This window comes from Truncatella angustata, assembly GCF_020726525.1.
Source record: "Truncatella angustata strain MPI-SDFR-AT-0073 chromosome Unknown BKA67scaffold_3, whole genome shotgun sequence".
NCBI lineage: Eukaryota > Fungi > Ascomycota > Sordariomycetes > Amphisphaeriales > Sporocadaceae > Truncatella > Truncatella angustata.
The window spans coordinates 305328-325549 of record NW_025763383.1 but is presented as its reverse complement, the minus strand read 5'-3'; the positions used below and the strand labels follow the sequence as shown (position 1 = coordinate 325549).

Sequence of the window (20222 nt, the reverse complement as noted above, 5' to 3'; positions counted from 1 at the left end):
AACAAGTTCCTGTGTCCTTAGCCGCTTAAATACATCAATATGAGTAAGGTATCAATGCCAAGGAGCCAATGTTTCTTGGTGTAACTTTATAGGGCTGGCGTCTGGGCCTAAACCAGGGAATCAACACGGTAGTATCGGGGTAAGAGAATACCTAAAACTTCTGTTCTTATCAGTGTTTGGATATACGAATCTTCTTGTTTCTAGTGTTAACTTTCACCGTTCTTTCGCTAGGACCGCACTAGCCTACTTGTATGATTGGTCTTGTTGCGGTGTTCATGTAGGATTTAGACTTAGAAGGGCAAACGTACTAGCGGTGGCACAGCACAGAACTGATGTTATCGGTAGCACAGCCTCAGTGAAAGTTAGGCCCATCGCCGCGCAATCCCTTTGAATGCACTTAGTCTAAGAGAACTATTTAATCCAGCGATGAGCGGCTTTTCAAACTGAGGCTCGTCGATCTAACCCTATCACTGAGCTCGTCCTCGGGCCGCTAAGGCTTAACCAATCATATCCGCTGCTGTGCCATTGGTATACAAGTCAGCATTCAAGGTAAAAGCGTGAACGCTCGGCTTGGCCGATGCGATAATTCTGTGCTTATCTTGAACCACTCTCCGAGCATCTACTTCCTGACTTATGCAAAGTGAACTTCGTCCTCGACCTCGTGTACTTATACTTCATAGCTTCAAAACATCAATCATGGCCTCGATGGATCAAGCAATACTTAGGCCTAGGTCCAAGGGTCCTCGTCTATACCACAAGAAGTCCCGGACAGGGTGTGTTCGGTGTAAACAACGTCGCGTCAAGTGCGACGAGACTCGGCCAGGTTGCCGTGGATGTTCTCGTCACGGTGTAGGCTGCGTCTACCCTGTGCAGCCCACTGCTGCCGCACCGGCTGTTCCAACACCACCAACACGGTCACATGGCAAGGCAACAGCGCAGCCCGATGTGATGAATCTTTCCGCGATGGGCGCGGAACTACACGATCTGAATGTGCCACCGTCGAAGACCAAGCTGAGCTTTCAATGCAAGGAGAACGGCATGAAATGCCAAACCCCGCAGGAACCCTCTAAAACACCAGGTTTGGAAACGCCGCCTGGTGCGGAGGAAACCGAGCTCGACTTCCCCGAAAGCCGGGAGCGTCGACTGTGGGAGCTGCGCTTACTGCACAACAGCCTGACACAGGCAAAGCCGTTCCCCACGCCGCAGCCGCAACAGATACAAGACCTGTTTGCCCTCGAGGTGCCGAACATGGCGCTGAACGAGGGCCGAGACGCCCTCCTCTACGGCATCATGGCGCATTCGGCCCTGAACATGTGGACCAGGAGCACCGATCCGCAGGAGCGAGAGACGCTGCTGCGGCTGCAGCGCACGTATCTGAGCATGCTGCTACGGCAGCAGCGCAAGGACATCGCAGAGCTGAGCCCGTCCAATGCCGACTCCATATGTCTCTCGAGCCTCAAGATCCTGACGCATGCCTTGGCGCTGATCCAGACGCTGCCGCTGGAGCCGTGGCAGCCCCCGATCGACTTCCTGCAGATGGGACACGGCGCGGGGCACGTCTTCAGGTCGGCCTGGGCCGTGGCTAGAGAGGGCGGCGGGGACGTGAGCAGGATATTGACGTTCGTGCAGAACCCCCCCGCGGTCAACGATCCCAGCGAGACGATCCTCGGCGACCACAGCGCGCTCGACTGGATACTGGAGACCCCACCTGGCGCCGATGCGCAGGTCGACACAGAGCTGGACGACGTGGCGACCAAGTCCGTCTACGACAAAGCCATCGCTTACGTCTGCGGCGTGCAGAGGGCGCTGGACCGCCGGGAACCCGAGTTCGTGGTTTGTAGACGCCTAGGCGGGTTCGCCTACTGGGTTCCTGCGGAGTTCACGCAGTTCTTGACGGAGCGGAGACCTCGAGCCATGGTGGTCACGGCCCATCTGATGTCCTTGTTCCTGGAAATCGAACACATGTGGTTAATTGGCAAGGCTGGCGAGAATCAGATCAGGGGCATCCACAAGAACCTGCCCACGGAATGGAGTTGCAAGCTCGACGGGCTCTTTGAGAAATTCAGGAAGCCTGGAGAAAGCCCTCGCCCTTTCAGTGGGGGTTACGGCTCGATGATGTGATCTGTATCAGAGCCGTAAACATATTTCGGCACAAAAAATTTTTTGAAGAAAGAAAATGCCACATCGGTGACCTGTTTTTGAGTGAAGTGCCATCGAACGACAATTTCATGTCCATAATGTGGTGCTCTATTGGCCCCCTTTTTGACTCTTCCCGCTGTGTACTATGAAGTTACACGATGACGCTATAAACATTACAGAATAGACCCATGGCTTTTCAGATCGCTAAATTTTTCTCGTCCATATGCCAGCCATCATGCTTCTATTGGTCTCCGAGATTTGATACATAATGTACAGATATAAAACACATAGACAAGGGAGATGTGGCCGTACGAGGCTCTAATCTCACACATCCATAAACCATATTAATCCTCGTTCTGCTCGCCGAAAACCTCCTGGTAGGACTTGGGCTGGCTCTCGCCAAGAACGTAAACCGGCCGTTGCTTGGCTTCCGCATTCTCCTCGCTGCGGAATTTGCGGCCTTGACGGGTGTATCGGGGAAGTGCCCCGTCAAACATTTCGTTCCACCCGTGGCTTCTTTGGCCGCCTTTTGAGTAGGCCGTTTCTCGTCGTTTCTTGCACATGTCAAACAGTCTGTGGGCTCTCTCCTCGGGTAACTCTTCAATGTTGTACTCCACTTCCCAGGTATCTTCCTTGGTGAGATTCTCTGGTCTTGGCACGAATTGGTCGTTGACCTTGTTTCTGACTGTCAAAACCATTCCTAGTATGGGGCCACGGTCCTCCGGTTCGGCGCCGGCCCCTGCGGCTGCTTCTGGAGCGTCGTTTGATGCGGGCGTGGTGGTGTCCTCGATGTCTGCAGAGGATGATCCAGTCCGTTCCGTGACGTTCTTTGGTTCAGAAGCCCTGTTGACAGCGCCAGAATCGCCAGAATCCTGCTCGTCCTCCCGAGATTCAGAGATGATCTTGCCTAGAATTCGTTCAAACACCTGCAGCTTCGAAGAGACGGCGTCCTCCGCTTGCTTTTCCGCAACGCCGCTCTCGTCTAGCCTGCGAGTCATGCGCAGGATGAGGTTACTGAGTGTCGTCATATTCGGACTTGAAGAATCGTCTTGAGAGTCGTCCTTTTCAAGCTCGGACTCCTCGTCAGTCTGCTCTTCAGTCTGCACGCGTGCCTCATCAGATCCGTCCATCTGAGCGGGCTCTGATAAATCATCCAGGTCTTGGTTTTCGTTTTGGGCTGATACTGATACGTCCCTGGTCTCCGAGTCAACCAGCTGACTGCCTTCGCTCTCCTCGACAGACGCGGTCGCAGGATCGCCAGATCCGTCGGTCAATGCGCTGAGGAGAGCATCGACGTAACCCCGAACCTCCTCGGGGGTTTGTTCCTCTAGCAGACCGCTCTCTTCGAGAGCGTCCTCGATGGCCTGTCGAACAGCGTCGACGCCAAGCTCCTCGTCTTCCATGGCATCTTCAACCATCGCCTGGATTTCGTCCCAAGACGCAGTGGTATCTTCTTCCTCCTCGACCTCAAGCTCTTCTGGAGTCTCGGAGATATTGTTCTCTTCGCCGTCCGCTACAGCAGTCTCCTCTGCCTCGTTCTCGGCGTCTGGTGATGTCTCGGACTCGGACTCGATAGCACGTTTGAGGCCGAGAATTTCTCTCTCAAACTCTGCCACCGATTCCTTGCCAGCATCTTGAACTGCTTCTATCTCACCACGCTCAACCGGCTTCACGAAGGCATACATGAAAGGAGTGTTGACGGAGGTTCGCGTCTCGACAAACAGGCGCAGCGACTTTTCGGGGAATTTCTTCGATGCGCGGTCGAGCAGCTCGTTTAGGAGAGCGAGACTAAGCTTGAACTCTTTGTCGCCGGTCGTCAGGTCGCTTGTGCCGTGCAACGACAGGTCCATTTCTTCGAGAGGAATGTATTGGAAACCGAAGATGCGTTCAGTGTTGTGAAAAGCAACGAAGATACCATCCATTCTGCCCATGCGGACCTGAAGGGAATACTTCAGGAACGCGGCTCGGATCATGTCATGATATTCGCGCTCAAAGGACTCCCAGTTGCCGTGGCGATGGCGAAGCTCGTACCCAAGACCCTTGGTGAAGCCCTGCGAGTCCATGCGAATGGAGACAACCGCCCGGGTCTTGATATCAAACATACCAGAACCGGGTACCCTGGGATCATAAGCATCTAGTTGTGACCTCATCATGAAGTCGCGGAGTCCCGTATAGTGGTAGGCCTCGGGTGCGTTACGTTCTTGTTCAGAGATTTGATGAGATTTCCCTCGGCGATATTTCTCAAATCCGTCAACCGGTAGCGTCAAAAGCTTTTCCATGGATTTGCCCAGCATGCTGAGAATGCTGGCCGAGTCGAACTCCTTGTCCGCATCGATGGCATAAACACCATCCTTCCAGTGCAGGAAGACGGCAGCAGGTGCCCTCAGAAGACGGGTAAACTGCTGAGAAGGCACCTCGAAATCTCTCGACATCATCGATGAGTTGATCTCTCGCCAAGCCGACAGGAGATAGTGAAAATGGGAAAGCATGCTCGTCATGCTTGATGTTGACCCAGTGTACTTCTTCCCGTTCTCGCGGGCGACATCGATAAGAGCCGTGTCTTTAGATGATGTCACATACTGCTGTAAGGCATCAAAGTCGAATTCTTGGATGGGCATGATGTTCGCCAGATAGGGGTCGAAGTTGTAAACTTTGGAACGAGGATCTTGAAGGTGGTAGACGCCTGGGTTGAAGAGAGCCCGCTCCAGCCCGTGGGCAAGGACTGCTACAGGCGGCTGTGATTTCTCGATCGGAACGAGTTCAAGCTCTTCGGGGCTGAGCTTTGATATATGCAGCGGGGATTTCTTGTGAACGTCAGGCTCCTCGACAGGCTTGGACTTCTTTGGCTTAGCCTGTGCAGGCTTCTGCTTTTGCGTTTTTACTTTGCTTTTCTGCGCTTTTGGATGCCCCTCCCGCTTGGGTTTGAGGGCATTGAGACGCTCCGCCAACGGTGCCTTGTTGGCAGGACTCGAGGCAGCTCCGGTGATGGTATTCTTGACGAAATTTCCCGACTTGGTCTCGGACTGCTTTTTTGAACCCGTGTCGCCCCTCTGCAATGGGTGTTTAATTCTAGAGGAGGATTTCTTGTATCGGTCCAACTTCTCTTTCATGTCCGCAAGCTGTCGCTTTCTTAATTCCAGTTCCTCTCTGTCGGCTTCGCTAATGGGCGGTGCAGGCTCGGGTTCCGGGTCTCCCTTGGACTTGCTTGCCTTTATGTCATCTGGCTGCGCTTTCTGGACGGTTGATTTTGTGGACTCCTTCTCTGGGGATGCCGACTCTGTCTTCTGTTCGGCAGTCGACGACGCGGGCTTGTCTTCAGCGGTCGAAGGCTGTGACTGTTCGATTTGTGACTTGCCAGCCTTCTTCTTTTTCTTGTTCTTTGGCTTTTTGATGTTATCGATGTTGATGTTCTGCTGGCCGAGGACATTCTTGAGAGCGGCCAGTGCGCCTTGAAGTACGACCAACTGCTGCGCAGCATTTTCGGGTGGGCCAGAGCCAGGAGCACGGTTCTCTGCCCTCGAGCGAGCAGCAGCAACACGCTTCTCTGTCAGCGCAGCCTTGTGTTTTAACCTGCGCTTTTGCTTCTCGCTCAGCTGTGTCTCGGTCTGGGGATTTCCCGCATCCTGTAGCGACTCGGTGGGCGCAGCCGGCTCGGTGGTGCGCTCGGATCTCCTCGAGGATACAGTGTGAAATGCTCTGCTCCTGTCGTCATCTATGCGCCGTCTTGCTGCGATGCTGGATTGCAGCCCGGACGGGGCAGGGGTGCGGGTTGCCGTCGCGAGACATGGCGAGCAGGTACAGATCGTCCCGAGGTGACGGAGGGCCTGACTTCTCAACCGAAGCATTTGTGCGACTTGCTGGGGACAAATTGCACCTATGGGGGCCGCAGAAGAAACTGGTGATGCTGGCGACTTCGCCAGAGCAGACACTGGCGCTCGAAGCTCCAACCTACCGTAGACCGGGAACTTTTTTTGGTGGGTCGCTTCGCGTCTTATCGCCGCGATCTGCGTCGGGCATGGCTCGGATTAGCGCACGCGTCAGCCAATTAAACGGTACAATGGTTAATCCGTATAGCAAACATGTGTGAGGCCGCGCTCTTCACTCATGCTGTAAACCACCTCGGTCCGCAGACTTGCATAGTCTGAACATTGTCTGTGATCGTTGGTGCCAGTCCTCGGGCGATGAATTGCGCAGAAGAGGAAAAAGAAGAAAGAGGGTGTTTCGATGTTGCTGCCTTGAGCAAATTTCCAGCAGCGACCGAGCTCGTGCCCATCCCATCTTTGTCCATGCCACCCGGTCATGGATGAGCCATCAGTGAAGAGAAATGCCTTTCCCTGACAAACCCGTAGCTCACCTGCTAGGGTCCAATGGTACGTGACATTGCATGAGCATCGGGGTTGGTTGGTGGCGTCCCTGAATCTACGCGCTCGGGTAGACAGATCTGATTGATACACGTGCTCTACCCCTGCCTTCTTGAGATCACGACTAACCCCATCATAGGCCCCGTACACGCGTTGGCCTACTCGGCCTCGCCAGGAACATACATCTTGGCTGGATCTTCGGACAGGTCAATCCGTCTCTACAACCCCGCGCCCACGACAGCTGTGCACCCCCAGTCCTCATACATCACCCAGCAGCAGTCACAGTCCCAGCCCCCCACCCCCCAAGGCCGCCTAATCCAGACCTACAGCGCACACGGCTATGAGGTGCTCTCGCTGTCCATCAGCAGCGACAACGCGCGCTTCGCCTCGTCGGGCGGCGACCGGACGCTGTTCCTCTGGGACGTGTCGACGGCGCAGACAATCAGGCGGCTAGGCGGCAACCAGCAGTCGCACACGGCGCGGATCAACACCTGTGCGTTCGCGGGCGAGGACGACACGCTCCTGGTCTCCGGATCCCTGGACACCAGCGTGCGGATCTGGGACCTCAAGTCCGGTTCGTTCAAGCCCGTCCAGACGCTGACCGAGGCCCGGGACAGCGTGTCCGCCGTCGTGGTGCGGGACGCCGAGATCATCGCGGGGTGCGTGGATGGGCGCGTCCGGACCTACGACGTACGCATGGGACGCTGCGTGTCGGATGTTATCGGGCCGCCCGTGACGTCGCTGTGTCTCTCCAAGGACGGGAAGGCTGTCTTGGTCGGTGCATTGGATAACAAGGTGCGGTTTATGGATCGGAGGGATGGGACTTGTCTGAAGACATATACGGGTCCTGAATTCCGAAACGACGGGTTGCGAATCCAGAGCATTCTCGGCGGCAAGGAACAATATGTGCTTGCTGGCGATGAGATGACCGGCGAGCCTAATCAGAATGGAGATGGTCGGTTGTGGGCCTGGGACACTGTAACGGGGGATGTCGTTGCCAAAGTTGGTATCCCATGGGGTCCTGCCGGCTCAGAGCCGAGAAAGAAACTCATCGGGAAGGACGGGAAGGAGAAGGAGCGCAGTAATGTCATCAGTTGCGTGGCATGGAGAGAAAACGGCTTCGGGGATCAGTATTGTGTAGGCGGAACATCAGGGGTTGTGACCGTGCTCGGATACCATTAGGTCTCCAGACAGGTTTGGCAATGACTATCAATATAAGTACCAAGGACAAGTGTGCCTCATCATATCTTGAACATTTTTATACAATTTATCATATCGCCAAAATTGGCGAGAGGGGGAAAAAAAAAAAATGACTCTATAAATGCCACCATCTACGCCAGTAACACCCAGTGCCCCAAAGATGCATCAGCCTATATCCTTTTCAAGATCACCCAGAAATTAATATACCCGTGCGTTGATTGCATTCGCTGGTCTTCATACATGACATTACATCGTCTTAGCCCATACCGACATACTTGAACCAGTTCGGGCGACAATCTTCTTTGTTCAGCCAGGCCTCGCCATCGGTAAAGCGGCCCGTCACACAGCCTCTGCACTTTGGAGAGTTGGGGCAGTTGAAGAAGGGAATATGCTGGTAGCCGATATCTCGGAACCTTTGGGTGGCTTGTTAGTTACGTGAAACCCCGCAGTAGTAATAAATATGATAAATGAGACTCACCAGTGGATCTTGCTCTTATCCTCAAACAGACCAAGTGCGATGCTGTGGACTGGCGCATCGCCCCATCTCTCGTAGAAGAAGCCGCCGGCTCTATCCAGGTGGTTGAAATAATCCTCATAGACCTGGCTGCGCCAAAAGTTCATATCGGCAATTTCAAAGTTGCTCCAGAAATGACAGGTCGAGTAGCCGTTTGCCTGCTCGTTGTGGCTCGGGCGGCGAGACTTGTCGGTAACCCACTCCAAGGCGTTGTTCTTGTGCAGGTATTCAGGGTGCTGCGCAATGAACTTGGTGGTCTCTGGCCACAGTGTCGGGATAGACTTGGGGGCATCGTACAGGTTGATGGTGAAGCCGTAGGTCTTGTTCTGGTCTTGCATGTAACGGAATACATCGTAATCGACATCGCAGAAGAAGTGGACTTTAGGCTCGACGCGCCAGTAGAATTGGGTGTTCTGAAGAGCGGGGTGCTTGTAGAAGAGACCGCTGTTCCATCGGCACATTTGGTGGTAGGATAGTTTGTCGGCATATTGAATGTCGTTCTCCTTCAGGATCTTCATGGACTCGGCATATAGGTCATCATTGATCCACGACGGCTTGTCCCAATGTTCGGAAGGAATAACCTCTGCAAGGCAAGGGTCAGTTCTGGCCACTCTCACCCATTCAACAATGTGGTCTGTCTCGCCGCTTACCATAGTTACACTTTGCCTTTGTGGCAGCCTGTGTCTTCTTCTTGAACTCGTCGCTAAAGGGCACCTCGTTGAAGAAAGTCCACGGGTAGTTGAACTTGTGGTTCCAGGTCCTCTCGAGATCGCCCATGGCCTGCAGCATGCCCTCTAATTCCTCGTTTCGTACCAACGCCAACAGAGTCGCATTGATTCGCGCCGAGGGGTTCGCGTCAGGCGCGTATGCGGCGGACTCCCGTACAAGGATGCCTTCGGGCTCTCCTGTAGCTATCGATGGGTGTTAGTTCAGAAGGGTGGTCATGATGGCGAGCCTGGGATGGATCAAAGCTTACGATCCAGGTTGGGGTCTCTCTCGAGGTTCTTTATGGAGTCGCCGGGTCCCAGGGGTGTCGATGGTCTCCATATGGTATATAGGAAGAAACACCACATGAGGATTGCGGCGAGCCCTAAGGCGCGGACTGGCCTCGCGATTGCCATGATGTGGGCTATTGCTGGCGGCGCATCAATGAGATGATGTCGGTCGTGTCGTATGGCGAAGCTCTGAAGGGAAGGGGTGCTAGCCTGTGCGACTGGTCCGGAACGGAAAGGTTAAAGATAAGGTATTTGTGCAATGCACCCCGTTTGGCGTGTCTCAGTTGTGCAGCAAAGTGCTGGTGGCCATTCGAAAATGACAACTCGGCAAAGATGAAAGTCGAGGTGAACAGCTACTGGGCCAAGGAGATGGGTGATGGTGTCGTCTCGACTATCAGATCAGACGTGGGCTCTCGAACTTTTTTCTTTGGCGGCTGTCTCTCTCTCTCCCTCTCTGGCTTGGGTTGATCGGAAAATCCCACGTCGCATTTCATTTGACGCGGCATTCGTCAGAGGAGAAGAGCGAGGAGAAAAGGGGCGCCCACTGTGTAAAACGGCGCATGTGGCTGCAGAAGCGCCGCAATTATCCACGGATGCACTGTGAGGAATGCCGCGCTACCCATGCCTAACTTTAAAATGCAGGACCTCCTAATGGCTGTAGGCTGCGGTCCGTACATACGCTTAAGGCTGTAACGCGTACAGAGATGCATGCTGTAGATTGCCCTTTTGGCGCCACCCCTGTAAACCATTGGCTGCACCTTGCACAAACGCAGTGTACTACACAATATATCATCAACATTAGCACGTCCCGCTTCAACGACGTTCTCCATGTTACTGCGACGAGAATCCCATAGCAACATGGAAAGTTCCATTGCGTAAAAGGGCCACGTACTAGACAGAGAGGAAAACAACAAGAAAAGGAAAAATGAGGACCAGCTGTTACCGGAAGACTGTTATAGACGAAAAGTAGCAACACCGCAAACAACCCCACTCGCGCGAGCACTCCGGTTTGCAAGTCCCCGATCTACGATGGCTCACGCAGCAACATTGAGTGCATTGACTGAGGAGCTTATCCAACTTATCATAGCTGAGGTACAACAGCAATATTTCTGCTTGTACGGCCGTTCTCTGACTGACAAGTGGCCAGACGTCTCCAGAGAAATCCAGAGCTTTGAAAGACACAAGTCTCCATAGTCTGCGCCATCACAATTACCTGCGTACCAACCAATTTGACGTTGAGAACCAGTTCAACGGACTCGAGGAGAGATTCCGAGTCCTCGGTCGAGATGGGTTGGCCGATGCGCTCAGAGACAACTTAGATGCACTGCCTAACCTTTCAAACAAGTTTACCCCCGACGCTTTGCATTTTCTGCTCGAGTTGGCGGATCAGCCTGTGCAGAAGACAAAGCTGGAAACCCTGGAGCTTCTGCGACAAACTGACTGTGATCCCACCCTTGGTCTCGAATGGGAAGAGACTGCCGATGACGATGATTTGGACACTGATCCTAGTCTCTGGCGCAGCGTCGATTTCAGAGATGATAGCTCCGAAGACACATCTCTTGAGAACCAGTCAAATGCGTCACTGGGATCAGAGGATACATCACTTTCCAGCACTCAACCTCAGCATTCTCGGCGGCCTGCTGACTTGGTCGTTGAGACTCAAGACATTCTGAGACTCGATCAGGTACGTGATAGCCAATCATGGAGACCTACCTCTTCAGACCTCCCGCTCGAGGAAAGTGATAAAACAATCATATCAGAGCTTCAGGCGGTGCGGGAGGTTTTGTTCATGCTCAGGGGTCTTCCAAACGATCTCTTCAACTCGGATTATAGACCTGCAGTGAGATGCAAGTTGCAGCACGCCTCGTGGAAATCATTTCAGGTGTTGTTGAACGCATTAGGCGAGTCTGGCAGGGACATCTATGTCTTGAGGAGGTTTGTCCAGAAGGACCAGCAAATACCATTGCTACAGGTATTCCGCAATGCTGTACAGGAGCGGTTGCGACAACTCGACAACAGAATCTCTGCAATCGAGATCTCACTTGTAGATATCACTGTGGATACTGTGGTCAGCCTTGTCAAGGTAGCTGAACAGCTAAGAACACATCTGCAAGCACTTCGCTCACTGTCCCGCGTTGTTCGACAACTCGAGAGGGAGAATTATCCGCACGCTTTCCGCTATCTCGAATTGCTTTTTGACTCAGCCGGCATTGCTCAACTCGAGGGCGACGATGTTCTCTACAAGTTTCTCGGCACCGTGTTCTTCCAATGTTTCGAGGTTTACCTTCGACCAATACGTCAATGGATGCAGAATGGGGACATTCTAGCAGGCGATAGAACATTTTTCATTGCCGAGGTGCAACCTGGCTTACCATTAAGTCAAATATGGGAAGGTCAATTTGCCCTACGCAAGTCGGTATCTGGCGTCTTGCATGCCCCAGACTTCCTTCAACCAACTGCCGAGAAGATCTTCAGAACGGGAAAGAGCGTTGTACTGCTGAAGCACCTTGGCATATACGTTATGGATGATGCACCCAATACAGTCACGGAACCCCTCGTCGACTTCGAGGGTCTCGTGGCAACTAGCATTGGTACATTTACTCCCTTTCCTGAGCTGTTCAACTCTGTTTTCGAAGCATGGATGCAAAGTAAACACCATTCAGCATCTACTAGACTCCGACAAGTGCTGTTTGATCGTTACGGATTATGGTCTAGCCTTTCAGATATTCACCACATCTATCTCATGGCAGACGGGTCACGTATGGATGAATTTTCCCACGCCCTTTTCAGTAATCTTGATCTTCTCAACGTCAACTGGCACGATCGTTTCCTTCTGACGCAGTCTTTCCAAGACGCTTTTGGACCTGTGGTAGCCGCTCATTGCGTTGTCATTTCCGCAGTTGGTAAAGACGAAGAAGATATCACATTGGCGCGCACATCCGTTCGGAAATGTCTTCCCATGGTGACAGTGAACTACCGGATGCCCTGGCCCATCCGCATCATTGTGTCCGATGAAAGCATGGCACATTATCAAGCTGTATTTACACTACTTCTCCAGCTCAACCGCGCCAGCCAAATGATACAGAAACGACGACTCATAATAGACGGCCTCTACGACCTTACAAGCGGCGAGGCACTATACTACGGCCTACGCTCGAGGCTCTTATGGTTCCTTACCTCCTTAAAGTCATACGTGTCGACCCTGGTAATCGCGCCGCTCGTCACACAGCTTCGAGAGGGTATGCGCATATCGGAGGATGTTGACGCAATGGCACTGGTGCATTCGACGTTCGTAAAGCGCATACGGGATGCTGCGTGTCTCGGTAGCAAGCTTGACCCCATCCGAGAGTCGATGCTCGAGATCATGGACCTTGCCATACGACTTGAAGACGCGCGTCATGCGGAAGCTGTGCGCCACAAAGAAACTCAAGAAATCTCCCGGTTGTCTGTGTCCGCACCACTCGGAACTTCAAAAGGGATGTCTGAAAGATACACAAGTGTTAGTGACGAGGAGGATCACTCTTTTCTAGAAGAGCGAGAAAAATATGTTCCTGCTCCCGTGAATGTCATGTACGAAGATACGCTCTCAGAAATTCAAAGACACTTCGATAGACAGCTGAGGTTCATTTGTGGGGGGCTGCGAGGAGCCGCGAGAGCAAGCAAGGATGTTGTTGCCGGTCACTGGGATATGCTAGCAGAAATTCTAGAGGTTGGTGTGGAACAGAGTTCTTGGTGATACACACCTCTGTGTCGTCACGGATGGAACAGCAGATCAGCTACACGTTCAGAGCGTCCCAAGTAAGTATCCTCAAACTAGCCCGGGCCAGAAAACACAGATCTGCACTCAGGTTTATTAGCAACAATGTCGACATGTTCCGACCCCAACTATTTCGAAGGAAAACGGATCAGGCAGGTATTGATGATGTCGTGTGGTCCGGCCTTTCTGCCGTTGATACGACGTCCTTCGGTTATGCTCGAAATGTCAACCTGTGTGAGAGCCTACATGTTTGACATGCGCCCCCAAGTCGCTACAAGGGTGTGGGAACACACACGACGGCGTGTCTACCCCCTTGTCCGTATATATGTGGGTTCGGACGATACCATTATGTATTGTTGCAGCGTCTTGACTCCCTGCGGAAGATCCTCTGACATCATATTACTAGGGCCTCCAACGGCTCACGAAGATAGCATCCTGAATCGAGATAAGACTGAGCGATCAGATTTGAAACAATTGTCTTGGCATACTGAAGCAAAAGGAATTATCGACAAAAAAGTGATTGTGAGCCGATGTTGCGTCATATGGCGAAGGGGATCGAGATCCCTTCGCCTTCCACCAGTTCATCGAGATGTTTGGAGGCTGGCGGGCCCATACTGGCGGCTGCTTTCCCCACGTCCCAGCGACGGGGGAAGCGTTTGCACGTAGCCGGAAGCCAGAGATTATTATTCCCGTGAGGGTCTGGTGTTCTAGGCTCTGGTGTTCTAGGCTCTGGTGATCTAGACTCAGACTGCTGAGCAGTCAGAGTTCGAAGGTACTCGAGACTCTTGAGTTCCTGGGCGAAGTTGCTTCACGTTCGGCAGGTCGCCCGAGCCGCTAGTCTAGATTGTTCAAATGCTTTTACCCACACAGTAACTGCGAGACGCTATCTCACTATTTGCGTGACGATTTATTCATCATGTCGATTCAGGCAGAAGCACCATAACAGTAATGATTGCATCACGTTGACGTTGATTTGTGAAGCATCAGGGCCAAAAGTTAAGGTGACATCAGTGTAAAGATCTCAAGTGCTGGCAGATGGCGGAGGCTGCGTTCTGCATCTGCAGCCTCAGAAGAGCTTCGGGGGTTGAGTTGAGGCTGAAAGCGCCACAATCCTCAAGCTCCGCTTATCCCCGGCGGAAGAACGGACCAAGCTTCACCTAGCCTAGACAGTTGGCAGCCTCTAGATCAATCTCCAAATCATCCTCAAAACATCGTGAACTACACAGCCAGGGTTGTTCATCGTCGCGCATTGTTCTGGAGCAGTGGATTCGATTCCTCGCGTGTTTATTTCAACGCTCTGACAGTACTTGGGCCCAGCGACATCATAGCCCATCATGTCTGAGCGAAAAGTCCTCAGCAAATACTATCCGCCGGTAAGCCCTCCAGCGCCCTTCTCAGCTGCTTGGTTGGTTGTATTTATCCAAGCAGAGCAATACTGACCTCCGACCTTTCGTGTAGGACTTCGACCCGCGCCAGCTCACGCGCTCGCGCGGTCCCAAGCAAGTCGGCCCCAAAGTCCAGACGGTGCGCCTCATGGCGCCCTTCAGCATGCGCTGCACCACGTGTGGAGAGTACATATACAAGGGACGCAAGTTCAACGCGCGGAAGGAGACCCCGGAAAACGAGAAATACCTGGGGATCCAGATCTTCCGCTTCTACATCCGCTGCACCCGCTGCTCGGCGGAGATCACCTTCAAGACCGACCCGAAGAACGGAGACTACGCGTGCGAGCGCGGCGCGAAACGCAATGTCGAGCCCTGGAGGCAGAACACCGCCGACGAGACGGACGAGGAGCGCCTCGAGAGGCTCGAGAAGGAGGAGGAAGAGAGGAACGCCATGGTAGAACTAGAAGCGAAGACGGTGGATGCCAAGAGGGAGATGGCCGTCGCAGATGCGCTGGATGAGATCAGGACGAGGAATGCGAGGTTGGAAAGGTCAGAAAGGGACGGTGTGGAGTTCACAGTTGCCGAGCCGGAGGATGACGACGTGGCCCGGCAGGACAGGGAGGATGAGGAGGCTGCTAAAGCCGCGTTCAAAAATGCCAGGCAACTGGATGATGCGATCGTGGACGAAGTCCTAGAGGATGTTGTTGCGGATGGGGACATGCTGCCTCCACCGCTGCCGAGTGCCAGAAAGGCGCCGCCGCCCAAGAAGAAGACTGGGCCGATGTTGTTAGGCATCAAGAAGAAGGAGCCGCACCCACAATCACAGCCCCAACTGCAGAGTACCAAGCAGCCAGAGAAGAAGGCAGTTGCCAGTCTGGTCAGCTATGATTCGGACTCGGATTAAGCGGGTGTCCAATGTAGTGCAGACTACAAGGCACGGCAGCGCGCGACTTGGTTCATGTTAACGGAGTTCAGTGCACAGCATAGGTTATAGGCGTTCAGGATTGATATTCGCAACTGGTGTTGCTTTACGAGTTTGGAAGATACCACATTACTTTCCATGTCATGATAGTTACCGAAATACATCACACGCACGCGTGGTTAGGGGCCGTTACGCAATAAATTCACAGTATACATGAAATTTTTTGAAACCTTTTTTAAAAAAAGGTAATTTCGATTTCCTTTTCGTTCGGTCTGTTCTATTCGAAGCTCCCTGATCGGAACAAGTCTACCTAGTATCTCCCTGAAATGTGACCAATGCTGAGGATCCCAGGAATTCGAATAGGTTAGAATTACTTTAAAGATCGTAAGATATGTCAGCCCTGGCAGCCTTGGACGTTCCTATGGAGTCTCCCCACCTAGCACGGACATCTTCAAAATCAGGGTTCACTTGTCAACCAGGACTGGGGTGGGGCAGGGGGGGGTGTAATCTTCCACATCCACATGTAATACGCCAGAAGAGAAGCGCAGTATTTCCCTGGCGAGTGCGCCGGACCCTTCCTTCTTTTGACTTAGAAAGACCACGCCGGACGAAAGCAAATCCGGGAAGAGGACCCTGAACTTTGGGAGCTGTGCAGCGATTCCGGGCATCTCGGCGTTTATACGTTGGGTGGGGTGGGTCTCGGTTCGTCCAATTTCCTTGGTACCCTGGTTATGCATTTTTGTCTTGCGTCAGCCGGTTCTTGATTCTTCCTCGATGGCCTCCCCCCATGGATCAGGACCGGTGTTTCAAGAAATTCCATGTCCAGGTATTGCGAAAATGGACAAGTTCCGCATCCTGGAAATGAAATCAAACCCCCCAAACCTTAATTTCTCCCATTTTCCCTGCTTATGGGCGATTTTGCGCGAGAGGGTCCACTCAAGGCTCGTGCCACCAATGTCTCCGCCGCCAAGCGGTTAAAGATGGGGTTGTCAGTCAAGTTCGAGGACGCTCTCTCCTTTCAGGATGGAGTTCAAGCCTCACTTTTACTATCGGGACTTCAGGTATCAGATGTCGAAAACTTGGTTTCGACATGCGTATGGTAGAAACAAGAGCCGAAGCGGAAAACAGGTTGCGGACGGCTTCGATGGACCTGGCGAGAGTAAAATGTCACACAGCATTTTTTTCCGATTCGTGTTATACACATGGCAAACGATGGATAACACGGACCTCTCGACAAGGTGTGTATTAGCAAAACTACACAACTATGCGACGACCAGGACACTATCGTGGGAACCTTTCCTTAAAAATCATCCCGTAGGATGGAAATAGTACTCAATTTTGTGACCCAGGAATCCTAGGCAGTAGCCATTTCATAATGTCAAGCAGTAATGTTGATATATGATTAAGTTCACACTGCGAAACAGTTATTAACGATAGCAAACATTCACTTGAGACGTTCCGACGAAATAATGTAGTAAGTTTCAAAATCTGAATTGAAATTTGAATATGTGTTCTGACGAATCGATAATAGATAACGTCGATCCAAGCAACCACAACGCCGCGTATGTTTTTTCCCCATTCCTTGTAATGCAGTGACGCCCTGCGCCTTGTCGCTCATGTTTATGTTGTACAGTATCCCATTCTATGCGCCAGAATGCCAATTCGTAGAGTCGTTATTTGCTCCGATAACTGTAGCGGTGCTACTAGTCTGGATGCGATAAAATTCGATTATGTTTCATTCATTATGGAATGTTAATCGTTTAAAATTGTTTGATGTTGGATTGAAACTTTTAGTCGTGGTACTCGATCCCATCAGGGCTACGGTCACCCGACGACTGCGAATCGCCATCAGGCAGGCTGGGGTTTGACCTGTGGTTTGATCGATGACCTCGACGGTGTGACGACCTGGAAGCATTCTCCATCTGTTTCTTTGTATGCTGGTGCATGAGCCGGGCATAGGAAGGCAAGTCGCTAGGAGGAGCAGGCGTCATGGGCATGGCCGAAGCAGAGTATGTGCTGCGAGAAGACATGATTTGTTTGTATGTTTGTTTGTATGTTTGTTTGTTGGTAGGTGGAAAGTGGATGGATGAGTTTGTGTGAAGATTCACGTTGGAAGATGAAGTGATCACTTATATGTGTGTGATAGTGGATAAGCAAATTGTGAAGCTTGATACTGATGAGTTAACAGATCGATCTCGATGCGAAGAGGAGCCTGAACTTATATTCAACGACAAAGCCAGACAAGGCCGACAAGGCAGCGCACAAAGGTTTCTATGATGCACCGGCGGCGTTTGAGGCGGCTCTGACTCCAGAGCCCACCCAAGTCTCTCTACCTTCTCCTCGACGTCTATCTCGGCTGGGATACACTAACCAAAGGCGCAAGACTAGCGTTGGCATGTCGCCCGTAAATTCCCATGTCCTGTCGAGAGAATTTGCGAAGATCGACAATCATCATAGCCGTTTCGGTATCATAGTTGGAGCCTACCCTTGCACGCTATGGCGTATGTGTGTCGGCCAGCAAGCCAATCAGCCAGAATGCGGCCTTTAGGGGGTCGCCACGAGCAAGCTAATGATGCAGTGATGCAGAGTGCGGGTCCATACACAGCACTATTACTATGTAGAACGCCGGCCAAAGATTGGCTGGAGCATTTCCCGGTCGCACTCTTGTGTAGGTACTGTGTACATACAGCCTTTACGTGCCTCTCAAGCCAATGATGACTGTTGTCCAGGAGATGGCGGGCTGGGGGTTGGAGAGATGAGGAACGAGGCGAACGGAAGAGGAAAGACCCTGCAGATCTTGAGGTCATGCCCTTATGTCATGCCATTGGCCAAAGCTCCTCGGTGTCGGATGGATACTACCAAGTACACAAAGTACCAAGTAGACAAAGGGTGTAAGCCAAGACTTACGGTATCCAAATACACGCCGGTATGGTGGACTCTGCAGTAGGAACGATTGTTGAGCCTCATCACGGTAGATTCTGTTGCAGCTGAACGTGAAACTAAATTCAATAGAATATCTGACGTCATGCTAGCTACTACAAATACAAGCTTTTCTAAGCCTCGCAACAAGGCCGTGGGAAGTAATGTTCCGAAATTTTGGCAGATCACTTTTAACGAAATGCATGGTACTCCAGCTGTCCCGGGCTGTCGACACAATTGGCAAGCCATGTAGTTGTAGGAAGAGTATCACCGGCAGATTGAGAGCCATTGAGGTCATCTTCGTAGTGCCAAGCCCGCACCAGCTGGCGATTGGTTCGCTTATTTTGATTATAGTACCGCAGTAGTAAGTGGAGATTGGGATGCTCTCTTGCTTTCCCAATCCTTGCTGTTCTGCGACTTGGAGATCTTCATCCTTTTGCGAAGCATGACCCGGGCCATTGCATTAGTGTATAACGGTAGCACTCCAAAGGTCCGCAATCAAGAGGGTACCATAGCACTTCAGAGCTCAATATTGATTCAGTATCCTCCATCCTCTTTCAACGATGACATGCTCCCCAGATTCGGCAGCCATGTCAATTGGCTCGATATCGTCTTAGCCCGTTTGTTGGCTCAATCGATCAGGGGCACAGTCCAATGAAAATCGCTTTCGTGAAACGATCTAGAACAGCACACGTTCAACCCTAAAACGCTCTGATACAATATCATTCACTCGGTGGGAATATCCAAGTTGACATAATGAATATAGTTTTGCTCAGAGGGCGGTCCGGACAATGTTCACTATTTGCCCTTAGGTTTGCCGGTCCTTGACAAGCTTTACTTTCCCGTTGTCGGGGTTGGACAACGTTACGATGCTTAAATTTCAAATGTCCCACGTCCTTCAGAACGGCCTACTTTGGTCTTCAGCATTGCTGGCCTGGCTAGATAACGACCATGAATTCCGGAAGTGTCACAACGAGATGGGAACTCATCCGACGGTAGTATTGACATCAAACATACATTTTCGTTTAGTGTTCCGCGCTTCTTCCTACAGTATGTACGCAAGCAGCCCAATATGAAGATCAGGGTCTTACAGGGGTTCTAATAAGCAGGTTGCAAGCAAGCAGAATGACATAAGATTTCTGTGCCAAGCCCAAGCATTGCGTTTGTGATGCAGAGTGGCAGGGGTTCGTTGGGGTTACAAGCTCGGGATTAATTTCTGACGGGGATTCTCAATGAGGTCACGGCTGCTGAGTTCCACCACCGCCCCGGCAATATACTGTATTTGCCAGTTGTTCTCAACGGCATTGGACTGTGCAAGTGCGCGTTTGTTTCTTAACAGCAATTTGTTTTAGGCGTTCAAATGTTTCAGTATTGACTTTGCAGATATATCGACAAAAGACTAACCTCAGCGAATCATTTGCATCAGCTCGTGCCAAGGACAATTTTGCTGTCCACCATTACATGCACATTTGAAGCCAAGAGAATGGGCAGATTTTTGCAATGACCGTTTCGCTAAGCCTACTATTCTACAGGATGACAAGGGTCGGTTGGATGCATACTCGAACATGACTTCGCCGCTGACGACGTGTTGGGACCCCATGCTGAATGACTTTGATCTCACACACACGCTCACACACACGCACACGCACACGCACACGCACGCACACTCAAATTCCACGTGATGACGAAGTAAGGGGACATTAAAGACCGTTCCTGCTGTCATCGCTTCGTCAAACTAGATCATTGAGTGGGATGCACAAGCAATTTTAACATTTTGGGTTATGCTTTTGGGTGCGTACCATGCAGATCCCAAGTTGAACAAAGCGATGCGTTAAACCCTCTTCACAAACTTGACAGGAGATGCTCTAATGCTTGCCCTTGCAACATGCTCGACAGTCAGAATGGCGGGTTGGCTGTCAACTCCTAATTCAGGGTCCATAATGATTCCCCCGCGAGAGGGGTTCAGGTGGCGAGATGCATTCTCGGAGATGGTTGTGGGTTGTTAATCGGTCAACATTAGCTTCATGTGC

General features: G+C 51.9%; 7 protein-coding genes across 7 annotated transcripts; 5 read left to right on the top strand and 2 right to left on the bottom strand.

Annotated features, from left to right (window-relative positions):
* Positions 1-696: 696 nt before the first annotated feature.
* On the top strand, positions 697-2121 carry BKA67DRAFT_533974 (uncharacterized protein; the record flags this gene model as incomplete). The annotated part of the gene is made up of 1 exon (XM_046099785.1): positions 697-2121. One exon carries the CDS (start codon positions 697-699, stop codon positions 2119-2121), a length of 1425 nt encoding a protein of 474 aa, XP_045959292.1.
* A 66-nt stretch (positions 2122-2187) lies between these two features.
* Positions 2188-6176, bottom strand: BKA67DRAFT_559292 (mitochondrial protein Pet127-domain-containing protein). The gene has a single exon (XM_046102382.1). It carries the CDS (start codon positions 5982-5984, stop codon positions 2484-2486), a length of 3501 nt encoding a protein of 1166 aa, XP_045959291.1. The 5' UTR covers positions 5985-6176; the 3' UTR covers positions 2188-2483.
* A 26-nt stretch (positions 6177-6202) lies between these two features.
* Positions 6203-7779, top strand: BKA67DRAFT_559290 (WD40-repeat-containing domain protein). The gene is made up of 2 exons (XM_046102381.1): positions 6203-6509; positions 6640-7779. The coding sequence occupies exons 1-2, from the start codon at positions 6464-6466 to the stop codon at positions 7680-7682; spliced, it is 1089 nt and encodes a 362-aa protein (XP_045959290.1). The 5' UTR covers positions 6203-6463; the 3' UTR covers positions 7683-7779.
* BKA67DRAFT_559286 (glycolipid 2-alpha-mannosyltransferase) lies at positions 7780-9800 on the bottom strand. Its single transcript, XM_046102380.1, has 4 exons — positions 9191-9800; positions 8865-9125; positions 8179-8797; positions 7780-8113 (listed from the first exon to the last, which is right to left on the bottom strand). Exons 1-4 carry the CDS (start codon positions 9333-9335, stop codon positions 7957-7959), a joined length of 1182 nt encoding a protein of 393 aa, XP_045959289.1. The 5' UTR covers positions 9336-9800; the 3' UTR covers positions 7780-7956.
* A 438-nt stretch (positions 9801-10238) lies between these two features.
* Positions 10239-12945, top strand: BKA67DRAFT_656986 (Spc97/Spc98 family protein; the record flags this gene model as incomplete). Its single annotated transcript, XM_046107039.1, has 2 exons — positions 10239-10301; positions 10357-12945. 2 exons carry the CDS (start codon positions 10239-10241, stop codon positions 12943-12945), a joined length of 2652 nt encoding a protein of 883 aa, XP_045959288.1.
* A 1136-nt stretch (positions 12946-14081) lies between these two features.
* Positions 14082-15486, top strand: BKA67DRAFT_559277 (CWC16 protein). Its single transcript, XM_046102379.1, has 2 exons — positions 14082-14339; positions 14425-15486. Exons 1-2 carry the CDS (start codon positions 14301-14303, stop codon positions 15253-15255), a joined length of 870 nt encoding a protein of 289 aa, XP_045959287.1. The 5' UTR covers positions 14082-14300; the 3' UTR covers positions 15256-15486.
* Positions 15487-16742: 1256 nt separating this feature from the next.
* On the top strand, positions 16743-18445 carry BKA67DRAFT_533968 (uncharacterized protein; the record flags this gene model as incomplete). The annotated part of the gene is made up of 6 exons (XM_046099784.1): positions 16743-16747; positions 17068-17168; positions 17233-17312; positions 17462-17778; positions 18003-18164; positions 18322-18445. The coding sequence occupies 6 exons, from the start codon at positions 16743-16745 to the stop codon at positions 18443-18445; spliced, it is 789 nt and encodes a 262-aa protein (XP_045959286.1).
* Positions 18446-20222: the final 1777 nt, after the last annotated feature.

What these genes read in the sequence shown, in the direction of transcription:
- BKA67DRAFT_559292 (XM_046102382.1), bottom strand. Translation starts at nt 5,984, where the DNA reads ATGCTTCGGTTGAGAAGTCAGGCCCTCCGTCACCTCGGGACGATCTGT.
- BKA67DRAFT_559290 (XM_046102381.1), top strand. Translation starts at nt 6,464, where the DNA reads ATGCCTTTCCCTGACAAACCCGTAGCTCACCTGCTAGGGTCCAATG. An exon ending in TCACCTGCTAGGGTCCAATG is followed by an intron (nt 6,510 to 6,639) that starts GTACGTGACATT and finishes ACCCCATCATAG; the next exon opens with GCCCCGTACACGCGTTGGCC.
- BKA67DRAFT_559286 (XM_046102380.1), bottom strand. Translation starts at nt 9,335, where the DNA reads ATGGCAATCGCGAGGCCAGTCCGCGCCTTAGGGCTCGCCGCAATCCTC. An exon ending in GAGAGACCCCAACCTGGATC is followed by an intron (nt 9,126 to 9,190) that starts GTAAGCTTTGAT and finishes ACCCATCGATAG; the next exon opens with CTACAGGAGAGCCCGAAGGC. An exon ending in GATAAGAGCAAGATCCACTG is followed by an intron (nt 8,114 to 8,178) that starts GTGAGTCTCATT and finishes AGCCACCCAAAG; the next exon opens with GTTCCGAGATATCGGCTACC.
- BKA67DRAFT_559277 (XM_046102379.1), top strand. Translation starts at nt 14,301, where the DNA reads ATGTCTGAGCGAAAAGTCCTCAGCAAATACTATCCGCCG. An exon ending in TCAGCAAATACTATCCGCCG is followed by an intron (nt 14,340 to 14,424) that starts GTAAGCCCTCCA and finishes CCTTTCGTGTAG; the next exon opens with GACTTCGACCCGCGCCAGCT.